This window comes from Gigantopelta aegis, chromosome 7, assembly GCF_016097555.1.
Source record: "Gigantopelta aegis isolate Gae_Host chromosome 7, Gae_host_genome, whole genome shotgun sequence".
NCBI lineage: Eukaryota > Metazoa > Mollusca > Gastropoda > Neomphalida > Peltospiridae > Gigantopelta > Gigantopelta aegis.
Window position 1 is genome coordinate 9,435,584 of NC_054705.1, and position 23,080 is coordinate 9,458,663.

The following is a 23,080-nucleotide window of genomic DNA, read 5'->3' on the forward strand; positions in this document are numbered from 1 at the left end:
ATTTTCACTGGAGGTGGCAAATATCCATATAGCAATGGGTGTGGAACATCAAAGTTACATTAATTAATATACCCTAATGGTGTCGTTAAACATATGGGCTCTCAGTTGATGTTATTCTCATGTACTGTATTTGATCACTTTTGGCGTCCACTGGTGAACTCTAAGTAGCCAAGGCTCCGTTCTATATATGCAATTACTTTTCCAACCATTTCTTTTATTTGTGGATCAAGTGCATACCTTTGTTTATAATGGACTTGTGCTGTGTTTGATGGACACCAGTTTTTATAGAATATACTGTGTTGGTAGACCTGGAAAACATAAAACATGGAAGCACAATACATGTTTCGTCATTGTTGGTAACACTCAGGAACTATGTCTTTATCATCAGTTATCAGTCATAGTACTAACTAGCAGAACTAAACATTTTGTTGTTTATTCAGATTTTACACATTTGATCATCCAGACATTTCCAATCGATTATGATTTTGAAAGCTGATAATCAAACCTTCAGTTTCTCTTGACGTAAACAGAAAACGAAAACTGTTTTGGTCAATGTATAAATAAAATTGCCATAGTTACCCAGAATAGAATGCTATCTGCACTTAATTAGTTTATCCTCATAATTAAGTATTCGTTATTCAGTCCATCTCAATTAGTTGGAGATCCGTTTTGTATATATGTACGACAAAGAAAAAAAAAAAAAAACTCTCTCTCTCTCTCTCACACACACACACACACACACATATTATGGAATTAGTCGGCCAAATTTCTTACAACCAGTCAATATTAGAACATCAGTAAAGTGGCTTTGTAGTTAAAAACGTATAGCTTGCAAAAGCAGCTGAGTTCACGGGAAAACTAAAGTTATAACTTTAAGGTCGACGACAGTCACTTTTTGCGCCCTTGTTTTGGCTTTGTACACAATAAATATAGCATATCTTACCTTAATTTCACTTGAAATCCATATTTCGTAAAACGTACAATTTTTTATCAGAGAATTTTCTTCAAACACATTCAGGTGCTTCAGTAATGTTCAAAAAAAAAAAAAAAAAAAAAAAAAATTCAATAGGAATTTTGCATTGGATTTTCCCCAGCATTCTTAAAACGAAAACGTCATGTACCCAATTTATGGTTATTGTAAGGAGGTGCAAAGTGACGTCATTGGAATTCTGACGTCATTCAAATTCAAAATTAGGTATATTATTACAATGCTTCGCCACATTAAAATAAAAACTAGTCTACTAACCTTGACCCCTGTTAAAATTTCTACAACAAGGAAACAACGCTGTTTACAAGTCGATGTATTTTAATTTTTCATTTTTCTACAAAAATATTAAGTTTAAGTTTTAAAAAATAAAAAAGTACCTTCTGTCAAATATATCATATGAAAAAATTAACGTTGGATATGTTTCATTTATTGTGTACGAAGCCAAAACAAGGGTCCAAAAAGTGACTGTCATCGACCTTAATAAAGATGAATTCACAAATCACAACTGACAATAACAATTTGTCGACCAAAAATCCACATAATAAATCAAATAAACTTGTTTAATTATTGTTCTCGCGCGGTCCAGTTTACATAAACGTTTAATAAATATCATTGCTGAATCGGTGAATGGCATTTGTAGTAAAAGTTGTGGGATGTTACTGACCTTGACATTAATTATGAATGAAAAAATAGTCCCGTTATGCTAATAACGTCGCTGTCCAACCAATCGAAATTAACTCTGTTCCCTGTTGACAAATCAAAATATAGTTGGTGGTGCGTATGAAATTTGTACGACACCGCCATATCTTCACCAGGAGGGTAATAATTCGTTGGACACACCTTGACTGACATTATTATGCCACATGTGTAGCTCATCTTTAAACGACAAACCACACAACCGTTTTAGTACTTAATTTTCGGGTTTGCCGACCCTAAAATATAGGAACAAAAATAAACACTGAAAAATAGCACCTTGCTTGACTGCCTGGTATAAGATGCCGTGTGTTAGGTTCTAGAACTGTTTAGTTATATATTCTAAAATAAAATACAGTATTTTGAGTTGTATGCAAGCACCTGAAGTACTTAGCAAACTGCTAAAGATGAGGACAATACTATTATAGCTGAATACCTGAATTTTTGTGGGCGTCCGCAGGAAATGTTCCAGGGAGGGGCAAGACATTTTGGCACCTAATATAGTATAGGCGCTGTAAAGCCAAGCACAGGCACGTCAGAACCAAATAGACTCTGAGGGGAGAGTGGGCTGGTCGACTGAGATAGATGAGTGGAAGCACCCGTTTGTAGGGGTATTGGGGCAATGCTCCCCCAAAAATATTGAAAACTAGATGTTCTGTAATGGAATTTCCTGCATTCTACAAGTAAAGGAAGGAAGGAATTTTTTTATTTAATGATGCACTCAACACATTTTAATGACGGTTATATGGCATCCGGCATATGGTTATGGACCACATAGATATAGAGAGAGGAAATCCGCTCTCGCTACTTCATGGGCTACTCTTTCTCGATTAGCAGCAAGGGATCTTTTATATGCACCGTCCCACAGACAGGATGACACATACCACGGCCTTTGATATACCAGTCGTGGTGCACTGGCTGGAGCGAGAAATAGCCCAATGGGCCCACTGACGGGGATCGATCCCAAACCGACCGCGCATCAAACGAACGCTTTACCACTGGGCTACATCCCGCCCCTCTACAAGTAAGGGCTGGTAAATGAAACACTTTTCAAATGTATTTTCATGAAGTATAACATTAAATTTTCTACACATGTGTACACGCTGAATATATAAATAACACAGCCATGTGTAAAATTGTTGAATCAATGCTATAATTACTTATAACGAACTACTGTATGACCCAATGAAATAGTCTGTTAATACATATACATACATGGCATATAACATGAATATTAATTAGCAATTGACCATTTCACAATACATTACAGCAGGACCTCGCTGGTATGAACGCGGTACGGCCACGAACAATATTCCGATTATTTTGTTTTAGTAAACCTTTCCATTCTGAACAGAAGGGTCTAACAACACTTGGGACTCGCACAACTATGACCGAACCGTCAATCAGAAATCAGTGTAATTAACAATATTTCGAACCGTTAATCTATTAAATTTGGCAAGAATATGCCCTTCGGAGTCGATTATTACATACACATACACGTATGTGTAATGAACACATACACGTATGTGTAATGAACTACAACATGAACAAATTGGTAATCAGTTCAATATTCGACACTTCTCCAAATGCGTTAGGCACGTCACTCCCTTTATAATAATAATCATGACCTTTGGACCATGATATGACCGCCTGAAAGGCAGACGACTTACTTTGTTTTAACAAAGCTGTTTTTAACCCCTGCAAATATGTACGACATGGATGTACCAGGTGTTATGGTTGACAAGTGGAGGCAAGAATTTAAATAAACACACAACTACATATAGTTCGGTTTTAAATCAATGACATCAAATTATAAAAAAGGTTATTAACACCACCAAAGGTGACCGAATGCTTGATTCGAACTAGTCAATGATTGTTCTATTAAAAGGTTTAACTCTATTTTAAAATTACTATGTGCGACTTTGTGTTAAAACGTTTAGCTTAACTGGTCCCCTGATTATAAAACGTTTCTAGTCTAGACGCAAATCTGATGGAATTAGTCCTTCAAATTTCTGACGCCCAGTCATTAGAACATCAGTAAAAGTTCCGTTTTGTTTCTATTCCAGCGTCCACAGCAGTCTGTGCTGATTCCAGGCCAGGAGCCACTGGCTGCCTCTCCCCCACAGGAGCAGAAACAGATGCTGGGAGAACGCTTGTTCCCACTCATCCAGAGAATGCAACCCGATCTGGCCGGCAAAATCACAGGAATGTTGCTGGAGATCGACAATTCCGAACTGCTGCACATGCTGAAATCGAGCGTGTGGCTGAAAGCAAAGGTAAATGTAATACTGTTTTGTGATAGGACAGTCCTTTGTAATCAGGGGTAGATATTAACAAAAAGTTTCCTTGGCTTGGGAGACTACTAGTGTGGGGAAAGTTTTCAATTCCCATTAACAATTACTGGCCCCAAACCTCTGCTTCCTCATATATATAGAATACTATACGAGTTTTCGCTAGATATCATTTTTACGAAACGAGTGAACTTCCCAAACGTATCTGACCCTAACGAAAGTGAGGTCAGATACGTTTGGGAAGTTCACGAGTTTCGTAAAAATTACATCTAGCGAAAACGAGTGTGGTATTTTATTTATTATCCTCCTTTAAATCACACAAATTATGAAAAATAAATAAATCAATCAATCAATTTTGCATTTCAAGACCGGATGTTGATTTGCATAACTAGCCGGTGCACGACTACGTACCGCCGCATTGAGAAATAGTTCGTTGTACTTCCGCTACTTCTCAGTGACGTTTTCAGGGGAGTGGTGTAGACGTATTTCCCCATAAATTTCCATCGGGTTTCTTTTTTTAATTTAAAGAAAGCTGTAAGGTGCATGCATAAATATATGTTTATTTTAATATTGGGTGAAAAATGGGTAAAACTAATGCATAATTCCATATTTTAACAAAACGCCCCCAAGAAACAAATGTTCCCGTTACGCCACTGGTTATGCTAATAAAGATGAATTCACAAATCACAACTGACAATAACAATTTGTTGACCAAAAATCCAACCAATAAGAGAATAACAAGTGGTTTTGTAGTTAAAAACGTGTAGCTTGCAAAAGCAGCTGAGTTCACGGGGAAACTAAAGTTATAACTTTAAGGTCGACGACAGTCACTTTTTGCGCCCTTATTTTGTCTTTGTACACAATAAATATAGCATATCTTACCTTATTTCACTTGAAATCCATATTTCGTAAAACGTACCATTTTTTATCGGAGAATTTTCTTCAAACACATTCAGGTGCTTCAGTAATGTTAATATATATATATATATATATATATATATATATATATATATATATATATATATATATATATATATATATATATATATATATATAAAATAAATAAAAAATCAATAGGAATTTTGCATAGGATTTTTTCCAGCATTCTTAACATTTAGACTACTGGATTAATTTTTAACAAAAACCACGTTGAGTGGGTACAAGTTTATAATTTTTACTCACATATATTAACTTAAATGTTTTATAAATACATGAAATAAAGTTCTTATATGAATCGGTAAGTATTATTTTCGTGTCTTTTTTTGTAATTTTTATTATTTTTAGATCGGCGAATGGTGATTAAAATTAGGCAAAAAATCGAAAATGTTGCGTTTACTTACGGGCATTTGTGGCCAGCTGTCCAGTATTTATGTTCCATTATTCCCGATAACAGTGGTTTTCTGACCAGAATGTTTTTAAAAACCCCAACTACGATTCATATTACAATATTTGGTAATTTTTGTTGTTGGTAAAACAATCAAATTTATTATCAAATTAGCTGTCACAATCGGCTATCGATCCCTGAAAATGACCGCGACGTGCCGCCATTGTTGTCAAGCGAAAATACTTGCCGAAAACCACTTTTTGAACTCAAAATTTCAAGGTATTTTCAATTGAAAAAATCAAATCAAAAGCCACCATTTTGAAAAAAAACAAAACTTTTTTCTTTTATTATATTTCCGTTTCCGGTGAGTGTCGTGTGGAAAACGGCGGGAAATATGAATTGGGGAATGCACTGTATACAGTGTACAGTAAGTCGACTGGCGTGACGTCGGGAGAGATATCTCGCCTGCAGTACTCGGAAGGTTAAAACGAAAACGTCATGTATCCAATTTATGGTTATTGTAAGGAGGTGCAAAGTTACGTCATTGGAATTCTGACGTCATTCAAATTCAAAATTAGCTATATTATTACAATGCTTCGGCACATTAAAATAAAAACTGGTCTACTAACCTTGACCCCTGTTAAATTTCTACAACAAGCAAACAACGCTGTTTACAGGTCGGTGTATTTTAATTTTTCATAATTCTACAAAAGTATTAAGTTTTAAGTTTTAAAAAATAAAAAAGTACCTTCTGTCAAATATATCATATGAAAAAATTAACGTTGGATATGTTTCATTTAATGTGTACGAAGCCAAAACAAGGATCCAAAAAGTGACTCATCGACCTTAATAAAGATGAATTCATAAATCACAACTGACAATAACAATTTGTAGACCACATAATAAATAAAATAAATATGTTTAATTATTGTTCTGTTCACTATTTTATTTTTATTTTTTATTTAAAAATATTTCTCGCGCAGTCCAGTTTACATAAACTTTTAATGAATATCATTGCCGAATCGGTGAATGACATCTGTAGTAAACGTTGCGGGATGTTACTGACCTTGACATTAATTATGAATGAAAAAATAGTCCCGTTATGCTAATAAGGTCGCTGTCCAACCGATCGAAATTAACTCTGTTCCCTGTTGACAAATCATAGTTTGTAATACGCACCTGGTGATGCGTACGAAATTTGTATGACACCGCTATATCTTCACCAGGAGGGTAATAATTCGTTGGACACACCTTGACTGACATTATTATGCCACATGTGTAGCTCATCTTTAAACGACAAACCACACAACCGTTTTAGTACCTGATTTTCGGGTTTGCCGACCCTAAAATATAGGAACAAAAATAAACACTGAAAAATAGCACCTTGCTTGACTGCCTGGTATAAGATGCCGTGTGTTAGGTTCTAGAACTGTTTAGTTATATATTCTAAAATAAAATACAGTATTTTGAGTTATATGCAAACACCTGAAGTACTTAGCAAATTGCTAAAGATGAGGACAATACTATTATAGCTGAATACCTGAATTTTTGTGGGCGTCCGCAGGAAATGTTCCAAGGAGGGGCAAGACATTTTGGCACCTAATAAAGTATAGGCGCTGTAAAGCCAAGCACAGGCACGTCAGAACCAAATAGACTCTGAGGGGAGAGTGGGCTGGTCGACTGAGATAGATGAGTGGAAGCACCCGTTTGTAGGGGTATTGGGGCAATGCTCCCCAAAAATATTGAAACTAGATGTTCTGTAATGGAATTTCCTGCATTCTACAAGTAAAGGAAGGAAGGATTTTTTTTATTTAATGATGCACTCAACACATTTTAATGACGGTTATATGGCATCGGGCATATGGTTATGGACCACATAGATATAGAGAGAGGAAATCCGCTCTCGCTACTTCATGGGCTACTCTTTTTCGATTAGCAGCAAGGGATCTTTTATATGCACCGTCCCACAGACAGGATGACACATACCACGGCCTTTGATATACCAGTCGTGGTGCACTGGCTGGAGCGAGAAATAGCCCAATGGGCCCACTGACGGGGATCGAACCCAAACCGACCGCGCATCAAACGAACGCTTTACCACTGGGCTACGTCCCGCCCCTCTACAAGTAAGGGCTGGTAAATGAAACACTTTTCAAATGCATTTTCATGAAGTATAACATTAAATTTTCTACACATGTGTACACGCTGAATACATAAATACCAAAGACATGTGTAACACTGTTGAATCAAATGAAATAATTACTTATAACGAACTACCGTATGACCCAATGAAATAGTTTGTTAATACATATGATGGCAAATAACATGAATATTAATTAGCAATTGACCATTTCACAATGCATTACAGCAGACCCTCGCTTGCATGAACGCGGTACGGCCACGAACAATATTCCGATTATTTTGTTTAAGTAAACCTTTTCATTCTACACAGAAGGGTCTAACAACACTTGGGACTCGCAGAACTATGACAGAACCGTCAATCAGAAATCAGTTTAATTAACAATATTTCGAACCGTTAATCTATTAAATTTGGCAAGAATATGCCCTTCGGAGTCGATTATTACATACACATACACGTATGTTTAATAAACACATACACATATGTGTAATGAACACATACACGTATGTGTAATGAACTACAGCATGAACAAATTGGTAATCAGTTCAATATTTGACACTTCTCCAAATGCGTTAGCCACGTCAATCCCTTTACAATAATAATCATGACCTTTGGATCACGATATGACCGCCTGAAAGGCAGACGACAATGGCTGACTTTCATTGTTTCAACAAAGCTGTTTTTAACACCTGCAAATATGTACGACATGAATGTACCAGGTGTTATGGTTGACAAGGGGAGGCAAGAATTTAAATACACAAACAAATACATATACTTCGGTTTTAACTCGATAATATCAAATTATAAAAGGCTATTAACATCACCACAGGTGACCGAATGCATGATTCGAACTAGTCAGTGAGTGTTCTATTAAAAGGTTTAACTCTATTTTAAAATTACTATGTGCGACTTTGTATTAAAACGTTTAGTTGAACTGGTCCCCTGATTATAAAACGTTTGAAGTCTAGACGCAAATCTGTTTCAATTTTTAATTAATCTTGAGCGTCTTCAACATGTATAATGAACAAAAAAAAAGAAAAAAAAAGAAAGAAAGAACGAAAACGGAAAAGAAATGATTTTCCCGGTAACCAGACCAACCCTAATTTTGACTGCCAACCCAAAATAATTTGCAGACGAACATTGTTTTGTTGTTATTGTTGTTGCTGTTGACTTTGGTGGGTTTGGGTTGTATTTTCTTGTTGATTGTGAATTAAGCTTTTGAGCCCTTTACAAGACCCGTAAAAGAAGAAACATTTATTTTCAGTTTCAAAACATTCCTGGACCTCGTTTGACGAAGTAATTTTAGAACCATCATCACCATAAATACCTACCATCGCAGCTGTAACTTTTATTTACAATCGCTAGCCAGTTCCACGACTCGGGGTAGCTTACATTTGGTACGAGACAGTTGTAAGCCGCTAATGTAGATGTCAATGGATCTAATATACACACACTATCTTTTATGAAACTCGATGAAAAACATTCTGGGACATACAACCTTTACACACAAATATGTGAGATAACTGTCACGTGTTATGCATTTGGCAATTACTTTACTGATGTCGATACCATTGAATACCAAGATATTCAAATAGTCAGAAACCAATGTATTATTTAATTAATTCGCACTTCTTCGCAAAGAAGATCTTAATCGTTAAAGGGGTAGTTACGACTACTGTAATGTTGTTTTGTGGAATAGCTGTAAAGTTCACGTGTGCTTAGCTACGATTCTTTAATGCAACGGGGCCCTGGTCATTAAATAGTTAAAAGGCAGATTAAGTTGTTTGCTTCAGGTAAAATCGACTTCACCTTGGCATTTGTATTTTAAATACTAATACAAATATATCTTCACAATGATATGCAGCTGGATTAGGAAAACTTTAACTAACAAGACAAATCTTTCTATAATTGAATATACTTCAGCATTGCAAAATTGTGACCCATATTGTGAGAGATGCAAATTGTCCATGGGGCATATTTCAAAAGTCGTCAATGCCAGACACACACATTCAAATTAGCAGCTCATATAAAACAAAATTTAAGGTACTATAAATATTAGGAATACCAGAAACACATGGTGTACAAACATTAATATTATAAGCAAGAAAATGTAGTTAATATCCAGTTTTTTTCATTGAAGCCTTGTTAGCAGGGGGCATGTTTAAATGTATGTAAAGTCAGGTATGTTCCTTTAAGAGTTCCTTTATGACTGTCATTTCTTAATAAAGTATAACACACTTTAAACTATATATATGTAGGTGTGGTATAATGTGTTCATTAAAACTTTACTGATGCAATATATGAAAGTGTATTTCCATCCAACACCAACATATCATTTACATCTGACACCAAAACTAAAGTGCATATAGAAGACATAGAGTTAATTGGAGAAGTAAGTTAGTTAATCCAGATTTCAAACATGTTCATTGATTATTGAAAACATTGGCTAATCTAACTTTTCTCATATACGTTTGATAAAATGATGCATTCATTCTGTTAAGTTGGCATCTTTGATTTAAACTTACTAAGTCAAATAGGTTAATTAAGGAATATGTTATGCATGGTATTAATGCAGCTCCTCCTGCCTCCTACAAAACTATATTAATTTTTTTTAAATTAATTTTTTTTAAATTCTTGAATTAGGTGGAGGAGGCAGTGGCTGTGTTGCAGGCCCACCAGGCGAAGGAAACCGTCGGACCACCGAAGAAAGATTAAACTTCACCTTGCGTCGACGCTCCCTCATCTCACAATCTGCTTGAATGGTCAGCTGAAACATCATCCCCAAGTTATGAACGAAAAGCGAGAGTAGCTGTATTCTCGCTAGGAGTACTTTTATCATTAACTGTCCACTACGGATTTGACCAACTTATACCCATTGAGTGATAAGGGATTTGTTTGAATACCAACATAATTATATATTATGTCAGATCATTTCAATTATACCAATAGTCACATTACAATTGCAAATTTGTTAATTATTTTAAACAAGAAAAACTATAAATGTCTGAAAATGTTGTGGTTTATCTCTTAGGGATTTTTCTTTTCAAATTACTGTAAAGACTTAGTGTTGTAGTCATTTGGACTAGGATGTTTTGCGCACAGACTGGTATCTGTGTACGAGATGACTGTGATGGTGAGGATCAGGTTAGAAACAAATTCAAATATAGATCGAGTAATGGAACTGACATCTGTTACACTCATAACAGTTTGTGTTTAAAGTTTGTTTTCCAAGAGGGAAATATCTTTGTGCCATTCCGTTAGCTGAGTTTAAACCCAGCACAAGTCTAATCATGACACTGGACTTCTTATTGGACACGCACGATTCCACGCTCCATTTCACTGGTTCCAAATGTCGATACATCACACTCACTGATGTCTGTGTTCAGTCCTGCTGATGTTACTATACATTTTGATTCAGACCTAGTCCTCTCCCTTTGTACAGCTATAATGCAGCTTTTTACTCTAAACAGATTTTTTTAAGTCAAAGTAATAATGTATTATTCCAACATTGGAACACCCAATGTATTTTTGTGCTGGGATGTCGTTAAACATTCATTCATTCCAACATTGGTAACAAGAAAATCTATTGTTGATATATTGTGAACTCCAACTAGACTACATCTCTGAACGAGTGTAGTAGAATTGTGTTACATTGTCGATTATGATTTTTGTTGATTGATCATCAAAGGGAAATAACTCTTCTTTTGATGTCATTCAGTATTACTAATGACATGCATCTCCATATTTTGAAATAGTTCATTGAAATACTTCTGCAAACCCATCTGGCATGAATAGTCGTAGAATAGTTTTACAAACTCAATCCCAACCTCCTCTGGCTTAGTGGGTGAGCAGTATGTGTTTTAATCTATCGTCATTCTGTTATAACATATAATTATTGGTATTGGTGGTGGTTGTGGATGGGTAAATATGCCATTTTTGTGAGTAGTACATCCATGCTAGTATTGTCACAAACTGGTGTAGCTTTATATAATAAAATTATTGATGGAGGGTTGGTGGGAGAGGATACGAGGCAGGGTTAGTTTGTGATATCTAGAGTAAACCCATGTGACTCTTTCTCTCTCTGAACAAACTGATAAACTTATTAAAACACTCAATAGCCTATGTTTTATTCTTGCTAGCTTTGTCAAATATTAGTGTATTTGTTTGAACGATAGTCTTGTTATCTTTCCGTCATCTGGTCATTTAACCATTTATTTCCCCATGAATCTGTTCATCCGTCCAACATTTCATATATTCGTCAATCCATGTACCTCAGATGACTTGCGTCCTTGCCCAAGACTGATTATAGCGTTTTTCATGGAGTGCAAGTGTGTCATGATATGGTCTGGGAGGGGGTTTGATTTTGTGTATCATTCATAAGGATGCCTGTTTTTCGATAATCTCCAGTTTATGTTATTTTGTGGCGAACTACTGTATTCCGTTTTTTAAATAATAGAGCCAGTGTTGATGGAATATGATTTTGCTTATACAAGTTATGTGTGGCGCCCGATTAGTGTTTCCTTTTTCAGAGCCACACTACAAATCGTCACACAAATAAGGAACATGTATAAACGATACCCAGGCACATTGTCAAGAATGATTAAAGTTGCATATCTTGGGAAGACATTATACAGTTAAGAAATGTTCACATACAACGTATAGATTATTTTCGTCATTGACAGCGATCTGGAAACTACATGGTTGGGTGGTCCACTATGGATTTTCCTTGAAGATACAGGACTAATCGAGTGGATTTGTATATCTGAAAAAATCTTACTAAGTATTGTACAGATTTTATGTTAAATCTTCATTGCTTGAGAAGTAGCGGGATCTAGCTCAGTCAGAATAATAATCGACTGAGGTTCTATGGTTGTACGATGAAACATCCTCAGTGGGTCTATACTCTGATTCAGGTTTTTTCCCCGTCGCAGCCTACAACTACAACTAATATATCAAACGCCATGGTATGTGCTGTGCTGTTAATGGGAAAGTGATTATAAACTATCCTCTGCTGTTAATGGAAAAATGTAGCAGGTTTACACTAAGACTACATTTCAAAATTATTAAGTGTTTGACATCCAGTAGCCAATGAGTAACAGGCATTCTGAGAGCACTGCTAACTCAATGCATGTCGCCTACTGGGCCCAACAAATTTTTATATCTCCTAAGTTCAAGAACCATAACTCAGTTAAAAATTGGTAAATCGCCATGAACGTTTAACTTGATCTGTAACAGGACATGATATAGCTATATACAAAATTCCAACTCAATACCTTCAGACATTGAAAAACAAAGTCTGGAAAGCAAATTTTCATATCTCCTAAGTTCGAAATGGCCACAACTCTGTGAAAAATGGTATATCGACAAACGGTAATGCAGCTTGTGTTGTATTTTAACATTATTAGATAATTAAATAAAAACAAAACAAAAAAGAACGGATATATATATGTGTGTGTGCGTGTGTGCGTGTGTGTGCGTGCGTCCGTGCGTATATATATATATATATATATATATATATATATATATATATATATATAGGTCAACGGTGTTACGAGCTTTTATTGTTTCAGTGGAGATAGGAAGTAATGATGACAGCTGTGGTCATTATTTCGTTACAAAGTGACTTCCATATATTTGACCTTTCCTGTAGATATAGAACATACAGGAATGAGCTGTCTGATCATGCATTGACATATGAGCATCGTTAATGTCGATGGCTATTGGCATCAGTGGTGCGGAGTTATACGTATATAGTGATGAAGATGTATCTACTTCTGCCTGACAACGCGTTGCAGGGATAGGACGTCCTCTACTATCAGAAAATGTGTACACCAACGTACCGTTCCATGAAGCGACCATACCAATATCACCTTAACTACAAAACTAGCATACGTCTTTAAGCTGAGCTTAGTGCTAATATAGCATCGTGGAACGACGCCCTGGAGAATAAGAAAACAAGATGAGTAGTCCATTGTCCCGGGCAAGTTTGATGAGTGATGCCTCCAACAGCTGCTGAACTCTCAGTTTGTTATTAAAGAAGCATACAAGAGTTTTGAAGGCCTTGACCAAGAGACAGGTGATCATCCTATTCATTAAAACACAACATGACTGTGCGATAATATGTCTGGTTTATCAAGTCAAGGTAAAAGGTCTACATTTGACAAGTGCAATGTGACTACATGGAAGCTCGACCTATCAAGCGCCACTATGAATAATTACTTTCAGTCTCCACTAAATTAATAAATGTCCTTAAAACAAATTGTGTATGGTGACAAGGAGAGCTCATATCTTACAAAATCCCTGACTAAAATGCGGTGTCACCAGAAGAGCAAAGGAACAATGAAGCTCCCATCAAATAACATCTCTCTCGGGTAACACGGTCAGTTACCTCACTTTCCTTTAGCTCGGATATTTGTTTGTCACTCACCAGTTTTTGTTGATCTTGGTCAGTAGAAAATGCTGTGCCGTTAGCAACATTTGCCCAATACTCTCAGAAAACTCAAACTGTTCAACACTAAGTGCCTAGATTTTAACAGCTCATAATCGAAATCTGAGGTGTTCTATTTCAGCTATGATGAATGCAGTTCAATTGTGTGAAACCGACTTGTTCTTAATTATAAGCAATCATACATAATAAACTTTTGTTCAATTAATTTGCAGTTCTACTGTACATAAATTTATTCTAAAATACATAACACAATTTAATGTTTCAATACATCTGTCTGTCACGACCTCCATATTGGATTTCCAGATCAAAGTGACTTCAAATTACAAATCGACCACACAAAAACGGTTATAAATTCCGTTTGGTGTATATAGATATCTCATTTATTATGCTAACCCTATTATTTTACGGATTACAGCCTGTTTTTTTTTTGTTTTTTTTAAATACGGTGAATAACGGCCACCTTGGATTTGAAGATCAAGATGACCGGGAAATGCAAAAAATGAACGTGCCCAAATATTGTACATCCTTCATCTTTATGATGTATCCCAAATATTTCAAGAGTTCCGCTTTTTTAAAATTATCAATATGGTGGACAATGGCGATATTGGAGTTGAATGTCGATGACATTATATTGCAAAACATAACCCTACCAGAAGAATAGACACCCTCTGTGTAATAGTAATATACCCACTATACGTGATTCTAACTTACATATTAAGAGTTTTGGCGATTTTCGATCAGCCTGAAGTACGATGGCTTAACCACTGCGCCACCGAGACGGAACTTAAAAACATCACTATTCAATTATTTTTCACTGTAACCATTTGCTTATTGGTACAAACAATATACATGTACATGAGCAATCAATCGTGACAGAAGTATGGCTAGTGGAGAATATAAATAGACAATTGGAGCATGATATATTGATAAATGATCCAATTACACGATTTCTGTATTTAGAGGCTTTGACCAAATTGTTTTAGACAGAAACTGAAAGGGCGTCTACTACTTCATGTACAAATATGAAATACAAGCTCAAATGCACTTTTAAGAAACTCGTGTGTGTTCGCTATGAACGGAGATCGTCAAAAGCATACGCTCGATTCGTCGCCTGTGCCGCCATTGCTCGGTAAAGCACAAACGACAGCCTGTTGTCAGTTTCAGTTGACACGTGCGTTTGCGGAATTGAAATTGTAGGGTTCGTCTCAAAAAATAAAATGAGCAATCTTGCACTGTACGAAGAACGTTCGGTTGAGGATACGGTACTAGAGTCTTTCATTAAAACCGGTTTGATCTTGCCAACGTATTATCGACAATCGTACCTTCCTATTTCAGAATTAATATTTTATAAAGTGTCAGTAGAACTTTCAAAGTTTAGTTTGTATACTAATAACACATTGTATAATATTTTTAAAATAAAATTACTAAAGTAGACAATGAACATTTCCACTTCTTAATTTTACGTGTGTTAAAATCGACAGATTGAAATAAATATTCTTTCGTTTGGAAAGGGCAAATTTAGTTTGTTTTGTTTAATGACATCAATGTTAGAGCATATTGATTTAAGAGGAAACGGGTGTATGTGCAGGTGGGTGGGGTGGGGGTGGGGGTGGGGGTGTGGGCTATTGGGGGTCAAAACCCTTACCTGCCCAAGCTAAAACAAATTGAAATATATTTTCTGGGGGAGCATGGTCCCATATAAACTTCGCTCAACACAGTCTATAACCCCCAACCCTGCTGAAATCCCTGCACACACGTCGTGGAAACCCGCTACATTTTTAGCAAGGGATCGTTTGTATGTACCATCCCACAGACAGGATATTAAGTTTCAGAAATATCAAGAAATATCGTACATTATCCGGAATTCGGGAATTGGCCCGAAGATCCGGATTTTTAAATTCACTATCAACCATTTCTTATTTCATTCTACATTCTCAGAATTCAATATTTTTATCTCTCATTTTAAGGATTGTTCTTATTTTTATAATATGTCAAAGATAGCATTTTCGTGCACTTTAACGTATTATTGGGAAACTGTCGTTCTAGAACAATACAATATGTTTTGCAAAAATGCTTTCATGTGCTTAAAAATTAAAATAAAAGAATACGCAAAAACCAGGACCTGTTGTTAGACAGTGTCCATATCTGTTCATTTTAAAAATCGTTTTCATTGTTTTCTTTCTTTATAAGCAATTCCAATAAATGGTATTAATGTACTGCCTCTATTTTAGAAAGCAAGAATAATGTGATAAACAGGCTTTAAAAAACCATACGCCCAAACCTGAGATTTTAACTCAGTAGTTTTGGAAGTGTTCGTGGTTCTAAAGAATAACAAAAATAATAAACCAACATAAACTTGAAACAAAATATAATTTTACAACATTCAAAACTAGGTCATCATTTTCCTGCATTTGGAATCATCAAAATGTTATCACTGTCTAAAGTAGAACACCCTTTGATATAAAGATACAAAATAGAAAAATAACATGTAAATATTATTTGTAATGCGTTTATAACAATTTAAGATTCTGTGGTGATGTGGTATCTGTTTAAAATAGGAATAATCTATCTTATAATACGCAAGGCCTTTTTACGTTTCCAATGGTTCTGACCGCTTGAACTAGTTTGATTTGTACAGATGACCGCCTTCTTTGTAGGTAGCCGATGTCGCATTTCGCAAGAGTATTTTTGCGATTAAATCGAATAGAATACCGTATATACATTGTGGTAAAAATTGTATATAAATATGAGTTCCAGAAATACAACAGTAATGGAGTCCGCCATGTTTGTTACCGGTAAACGTTAGCTATCCAGGGGCGGATTATGGGGGTGGGGTGGGGGGGGGGGGAGGGGGCTGAAAAAACCCAACCCCACCACGTAGATCTAAATTGATGTCCACGTGTGTGTACCCTCTCGACCCCCCATTCATGCACAACGATTGAAAAAAGCCTATCTGCCTATCCCTAACCCCCAATGTTACTGGAAACATGATTTGTTTTTAAATTATAAACATCTACATGTTGTTTCAGACCTTAACTAAAGCATAATCTGCCCCTGGCTATCTAGACGGTGGTAATATGTTTGAGGTAAAGCCTTCTGTAAGACTACAGCACCCCTTACAAACTGTAGAAATAGTAGCAAGGTATATTTTATATTAACCATCCCTTAGACAAGATATCACATACCAAGGTATTTGATGTACCAGTCGGGGTGCACTGGCTGGAACAAGTGTTTTAGTTAAGGATTCTTATGAAAACTGCTATTATCTCCAGTGGCAACACATTACAATTATGATATTCTCGAGTAATATACATCTATATGCATATATATATATTGTGTGTAGTCTGTTAAAGTGTAGTTATTCATCTCGAATATTATTATTTTGAGGCCTATTGACTTGGATCTTAGTGGCTTCCGCGGAGTAATATCAACAAAGTAGGTTACATACACACAAGTATATGACTGGCCATATACGCAGTATTTCCGAGAGCACACGAAGGAAGTTATACGCAGAATAAAGAGTATTTCGGAGAATAGGTAACGAGTAATCAGAATAAACTACATTTTAGAGAGAAACTGAAATGACTGCTACCACTTAACCAGATAGCAAACTTGACAGGCTGTTCTATATTTGTTGTGTGGAAGTTTTACTTTTTTTTAACCACCAAGGCGTGTTGTATCATGGTTATTGTACAGGAGTGAAGTCAAAATACATCACTTACCATGGGCGTACCACTGGAAATAAGGTAACTTGTTTCTAAAGCTCTGGGTTGTTTATGTTATTTTATTGTATTGTGAGTGTTTTCGTTGTGTGTGTGTGGGTGGGGGGGGGGGGGGGGGCACGAGGATCACGCTCGCTATATTAACAGCTCTAAGACTACCTGTTCTTCTCTCCTTTAATAAAACCCTTTCTATATGTCAAGTGGGGGATGAGGATCACACTCGCTATATTAACAGCTCTAAGACTACCTGCTCTTCTCTCCTTTAATAAAACCCTTTCTATATGTCAAGTGGGGGATGAGGATCACACTCGCTATATTAACAGCTCTAAGACTACCTGCTCTTCTCTCCTTTAATAAAACCCTTTCTATATGTCAAGTGGGGGACGAGGATCACACTCGCTATATTAACAGCTCTAAGACTACCGGCTCTTCTCTCCTTTAATGAAACCCTTTCTATATGTCAAGTGGGGGATGAGGATCACACTCGCTATAGTATCAGCTCTAAGACTACCTGCTCTTCTCTCCTTTAATAAAACCCTTTCTATATGTCAAGTGGGGGACGAGGATCACACTCGCTATATTAACAGCTCTAAGACTACCGGCTCTTCTCTCCTTTAATAAAACCCTTTCTATATGTCAAGTGGGGGATGAGGATCACACTCGCTATATTAACAGCTCTAAGACTACCTGCTCTTCTCTCCTTTAATAAAACCCTTTCTGTATGTCAAGTGTGTGTGTGTTGGGGGGGGGGGGGGAGGATCACACTCGCTATATTAATAGCTCTAAGACTACCGGCTCTTCTCTCCTTTAATAAAACCCTTTCTATATGTCAAGTGGGGGACGAGGATCACACTCGCTATATTAGCAGCTCTATGACTACCGGCTCTTCTCTCCTTCAACAAAAGCATTTCGTTTTGATGCACTGCACAATGTCATTGATTTGGGTTGTTTTTTTTTTTTTTTTATTTTTTTTATTTTTTTGTGAACGTCTGATACTTACACAAAAAGGTGAATATTAACCAAAAATATGTATTAAAATTAACGCTCATACAAGCACGCATGTATCACGGACTGTATCAGGTTTGTACGGGCCACATACTCAATTACACGATTGTGTTTGTGTAGCATGTATTAAATGGGTAAGAGATTTAATACTATTCACTGGCGTTGGAAGGGGGGGGGGGGGGGAGGGGGTTACAAGGGGAATGGGGCAAAGGGAGTATATGACCCCGCTTTGTAGCGTTAGCGATGTTTTATTATATATATATATGTGTGTGTGTGTGTGTGTGTGTGTGTGTGTGTGCCCTCCCCTTTTTTTTGAACCTTTCTACGCCCGTGCTATTGAACGGGGACACGTTTATTCCACTATTGTGGGAGTAATTTATTTCATACCGATTTCTGTGATGTCTTTAAAAATCTAAGGATGACCGACACGCTAAACGTGTGACGTCACAGTTTTCCGCGTACCCATTCTTCTTTTCTGAAGAACAAGGTTGTTTTTATATGCACTTCTCATAATCAGGATAGCACATATCACGGCCTTTGATATACCAGTCGTGGGTAACAGGTGTTATTTAGTTAAAGATTCCTGTGTAAACTGCTATTTATCTCCAGTGGCAACACATTACAATTCTGATATTATCCAGTAATATTGTATCCATATAATGTGTGTAGTCAATTAAAGTGTAGCTATTTATCGATAACAAATGTAACGATTCCGAAATATGTCACATGCATATATGGGAGCGGACCTTTAATATAATTTTTGTTAATATTAATGTATAACATTACTGCATTACATCAGTTTTTGAAAACAAAATATTATAACAAAAAATAATTTCTTTATTTCTACCGTGCTATATGATTATATTTAGTATGTATAGCTTGTAGTACAACCTACATCAAAAGAAACAGGTTGGTATTTCAAAGGGCAATCGAGGTTGTTAATCGTCAAGCGGTACATTAGTGTGTGACCAGGTTTAAAGTACTAGTGCGAAAATTAAACGGTGATCTTAAAGCAGATTGAAAGTCTAATATTAAATAATCGTCAGTGGTATTATAGCAACGTAGTCGACTACTTCTATAACAGATACGTTACCAGTACAAGTATTATTGCGTGTTGTAACAGACAAGTAAAATTACATTATGACTGTTTTAAAGGGTAAATAATAATACTAAAACTAATTAGTGTGTGACCTATAGAGGTGAAAACGTTTACACGGTATATTAGTAATATTTGAGAACACAAAGTATCAACTGGCAGGATTTGCACCGGTTCGCAAGACATTTCAGAGTGTAGCGTCCTATCCACTCTTTCAATGTAAACCCGTTGCTAAACCCAATACGGAACATTTCAGAATGACAAAGGGAAAGCAGACTATATTTTTGGAAGAATAGCTCAAGGGATTTAGGGTTGTCAAAGAATTCAGAAGGGCGGGAACAGGAGGGGAATCGGCAGTGTTTTGTGTATTCACCACCCTCAAAACTAAATTCAGCTACCACCACGCACTCAAAGAGAAAATATTATGGCAGATACATCCCCTGTTATTAGTTTTGTGAAAGTACAAAAGCGCCATGTTCGAAAATGTGATTACATCACGATACATAGAATGCACTTGAATTATTTGTCACTTTCTGGGAGGCTGTACAGTCTAAATTCGTTGATCAGAGATTATGTTCGTACAAAAATAAAATTACTATATTGCTATTTTCCTACATGCTGGTTGTAGTTTTGTATATGTTTACCGTGTATGTTTCTATGTGCGAACGCGCGCGTGTGTGTATTAAGTGTGTATGTGTGTATTTATCCACGTGTGTTTGTTTGTACACACCCTGCCCTAGACAGAGGAGCCGGCATGAGCCGACACACGCATCCATGACAGATATGCGCTACAACAGATTTCTCTGAATGTGCACGTTAAGCCTACGACAGGTATGCGCTACAACAGATTTCTCTGAATGTGCACGTTAAGCCTACGACAGGTATGCGCTACAACAGATTTCTCTGAATGTGCACGTTAAACCCATGACAGGTATGCGCTACAACAGATTTCTCTGAATGTGCACGTTAAGCCCTATGAGGCTATGGCCTGAACTGTCTGTGCACAGTGCTTGTTGATATTGCTTCACATTAAAATGTATGAATATAGTCATTAGTTATTGAATTTCGTCTCGAAATTTTAGGTTATCATGGAAGAGATGGAACATGTTACACATCCACGCAAGTTCGACAATCAAACCTAACTTTTCATTTCCCTTGATATACGACTAATACAACACGAGAGGTATTGTGACTTTACTGGATGTGTTCGAACAAAAGTTGAAGCTAGGTGTTCAATATACGACTAATACAACACGAGAGGTATTGCGACTTTACTGGATGTGTTCAAATGAAAGTTGAAGCTAGATGTTCAATATACGACTAACACAACACGAGAGGTATTGCGACTTTACTGGATGTGTTCAAATGAAAGTTGAAGCTAGATGTTCAATATACGACTAATACAACACGAGAGGTATTGCGACTTTACTGGATGTGTTCAAATGAAAGTTGAAGCTATGTGTTCGAAGTTTCATTCATGATGGCCGAGCTCGTATGTTCCAATTCTCGAAATAAGAGACGAGTTCGTGACATGCGAGATTTGCCTGGAATATTTCAACGATGGAGAGAAATGTCCGCGCATTCTCCCGTGTCACCACTCATTTTGTTGTCAGTGTCTCATGTCTCTCTGGGAAAACTCACCACAAGGAGTGACGTGTCCGAACTGTCGACACGTGTGGCCTTTTCGCAATTCCATCGAGGCGACATTTCAACAGAACAAGGTACTAAGTAATTTAGTTGAATATATTGCGTTGAAAAATAGAACAGGAGATACAATCTGTCATGAATGTCCAAATGATTCAAAAGCGACATTTCGCTGCTTGGATTGCCAGCAGTATATGTGTGAACTATGTACAGCTTGTCACCGAAAATTTATAAAGAACCTCAAGACGATTCTCATAACGGAATTGATTAGCATGCCAGCAAAAAGAGATGTGTCAAAATCACGAAAACTTCAAGTTAGAGATTTTCTGCAAGGGTTGCTCAACACCCGTGTGTCCCAACTGTGCCCTTGTCTCCCATAAAGATCACGATATCTGTAATCTGACAGATGTTTATAATAAGAAAAAAGACTTCATCAGAGCTGGTTTGAAAGATTTACAGGTATCAGAAGAAAAATTCAAGACATTTGCAGAACGCTTAGCAGTAGATAATCAAACAGTAGCTGCGACAGAACAAACTAGTTTGAACAGTATCGATGACAAGAGTAACAAAATCACTGATAAAGTTAAGGACATAGCAACACAGCTAAAAGAAGATATTATTTCAAAGGCAACCAAACACAAAGCTCAGAGAAATGAGCAGATTCAATTGATTACACAGTCGGTAGGTGTAAAGGCGGAGCATGTTCTGCATTGCCAGCAGGCTCTGCAGTTTGCTCGACAGGTGGAATTCATTGAAATGTCTGAGGGTCTTTACAACGAAACGAAGAATGTGATGAAAACACCAGAACTACCTGAACTGGAGATCGAGGAAATTAGCGCGGATCTAACAATATTTGAACAGCTTGATAACATCTTACAGGAAACTGAAATTCTGGATGACAAGTCAGAAGTAAGACCATGTATTGAACTGATGGATGCAACCATAGGAGAAAACTCAACCGTCTTAACAGTCACTTTGTTTGCAACAGAAAATACAAAAGAAAACAACCCAATAGTGATACAAGCATCCATCCAACCTCTTGAAGAACAGGAACAAAATGAACAAAGATTGAAGACTGTTGCGTTTACTGCTGGAAGTCTCCAGTACAAACCTGACACCAATGGACCTCACAAAATGTCCATCAGTATCAATGGCCGACAACTGTGTGACGACAGATTTGACTTTCACAGCAGAGAACAGGGTAATTATTAGCTATAGCATTACCTAAAGTAGATTCAAATGGTGAATGTTGCAGTGCTTTTCATTCGGTATAGTCAATATATTTTGTTTGAAGAGATATAACATGTTGAAAATATTAATGTTTTGGTGGTTTCTGTACTCAGTCTTCTAGTAGAGTCAATATTTAAAATTTGATATTAATCGTATTATGTAGTTGATTTTAAAATCCAACAGAACATCATTTCTATTGACAGGATACTAGTGATTTCATAAAATATAATTTCCAGTCCATATATTTTACAAATGTCATATGAATCTAAATATATGTTTTGCGTGCCAATGCAGGGTATTTATTACTCTATTTATTACTTGAGAACTGAGGAAGTAGAATAGCTTTTATTGTAATAACATTAAGGGTTACTGAAATGACGAAAAATTATTAATTTAGGAAATATAATCGTACTGTGATCTAACGTTATCAGCGTAATTTTCAGTCGAATGATTATAATATATAATGTCTAGATTTGATTGACACCATCTCGTTCTTGTT

At 36.4% G+C, this 23,080-nt stretch overlaps 2 protein-coding genes across 3 annotated transcripts in view; both read left to right on the top strand.

Moving 5' to 3' along the window:
- Nucleotides 1-11,551, top strand: part of LOC121377237 (E3 ubiquitin-protein ligase TRIM56-like) — a 31,798-nt gene extending 20,247 nt beyond the window's left edge. For both annotated transcript variants that reach the window (XM_041505145.1, XM_041505147.1), the window contains exons 4-5: nucleotides 3,748-3,957; nucleotides 10,080-11,551. In XM_041505145.1, coding sequence (XP_041361079.1) covers nucleotides 3,748-3,957; nucleotides 10,080-10,151 — 282 coding nt within the window. In that variant the 3' untranslated portion in view covers nucleotides 10,152-11,551. The remainder of the gene's footprint in view (nucleotides 1-3,747; nucleotides 3,958-10,079) is intronic.
- A 10,088-nt stretch (nucleotides 11,552-21,639) lies between these two features.
- LOC121377860 (tripartite motif-containing protein 55-like) lies at nucleotides 21,640-22,563 on the top strand. The gene has a single exon (XM_041505958.1). It carries the CDS (start codon nucleotides 21,640-21,642, stop codon nucleotides 22,561-22,563), a length of 924 nt encoding a protein of 307 aa, XP_041361892.1.
- Nucleotides 22,564-23,080: the final 517 nt, after the last annotated feature.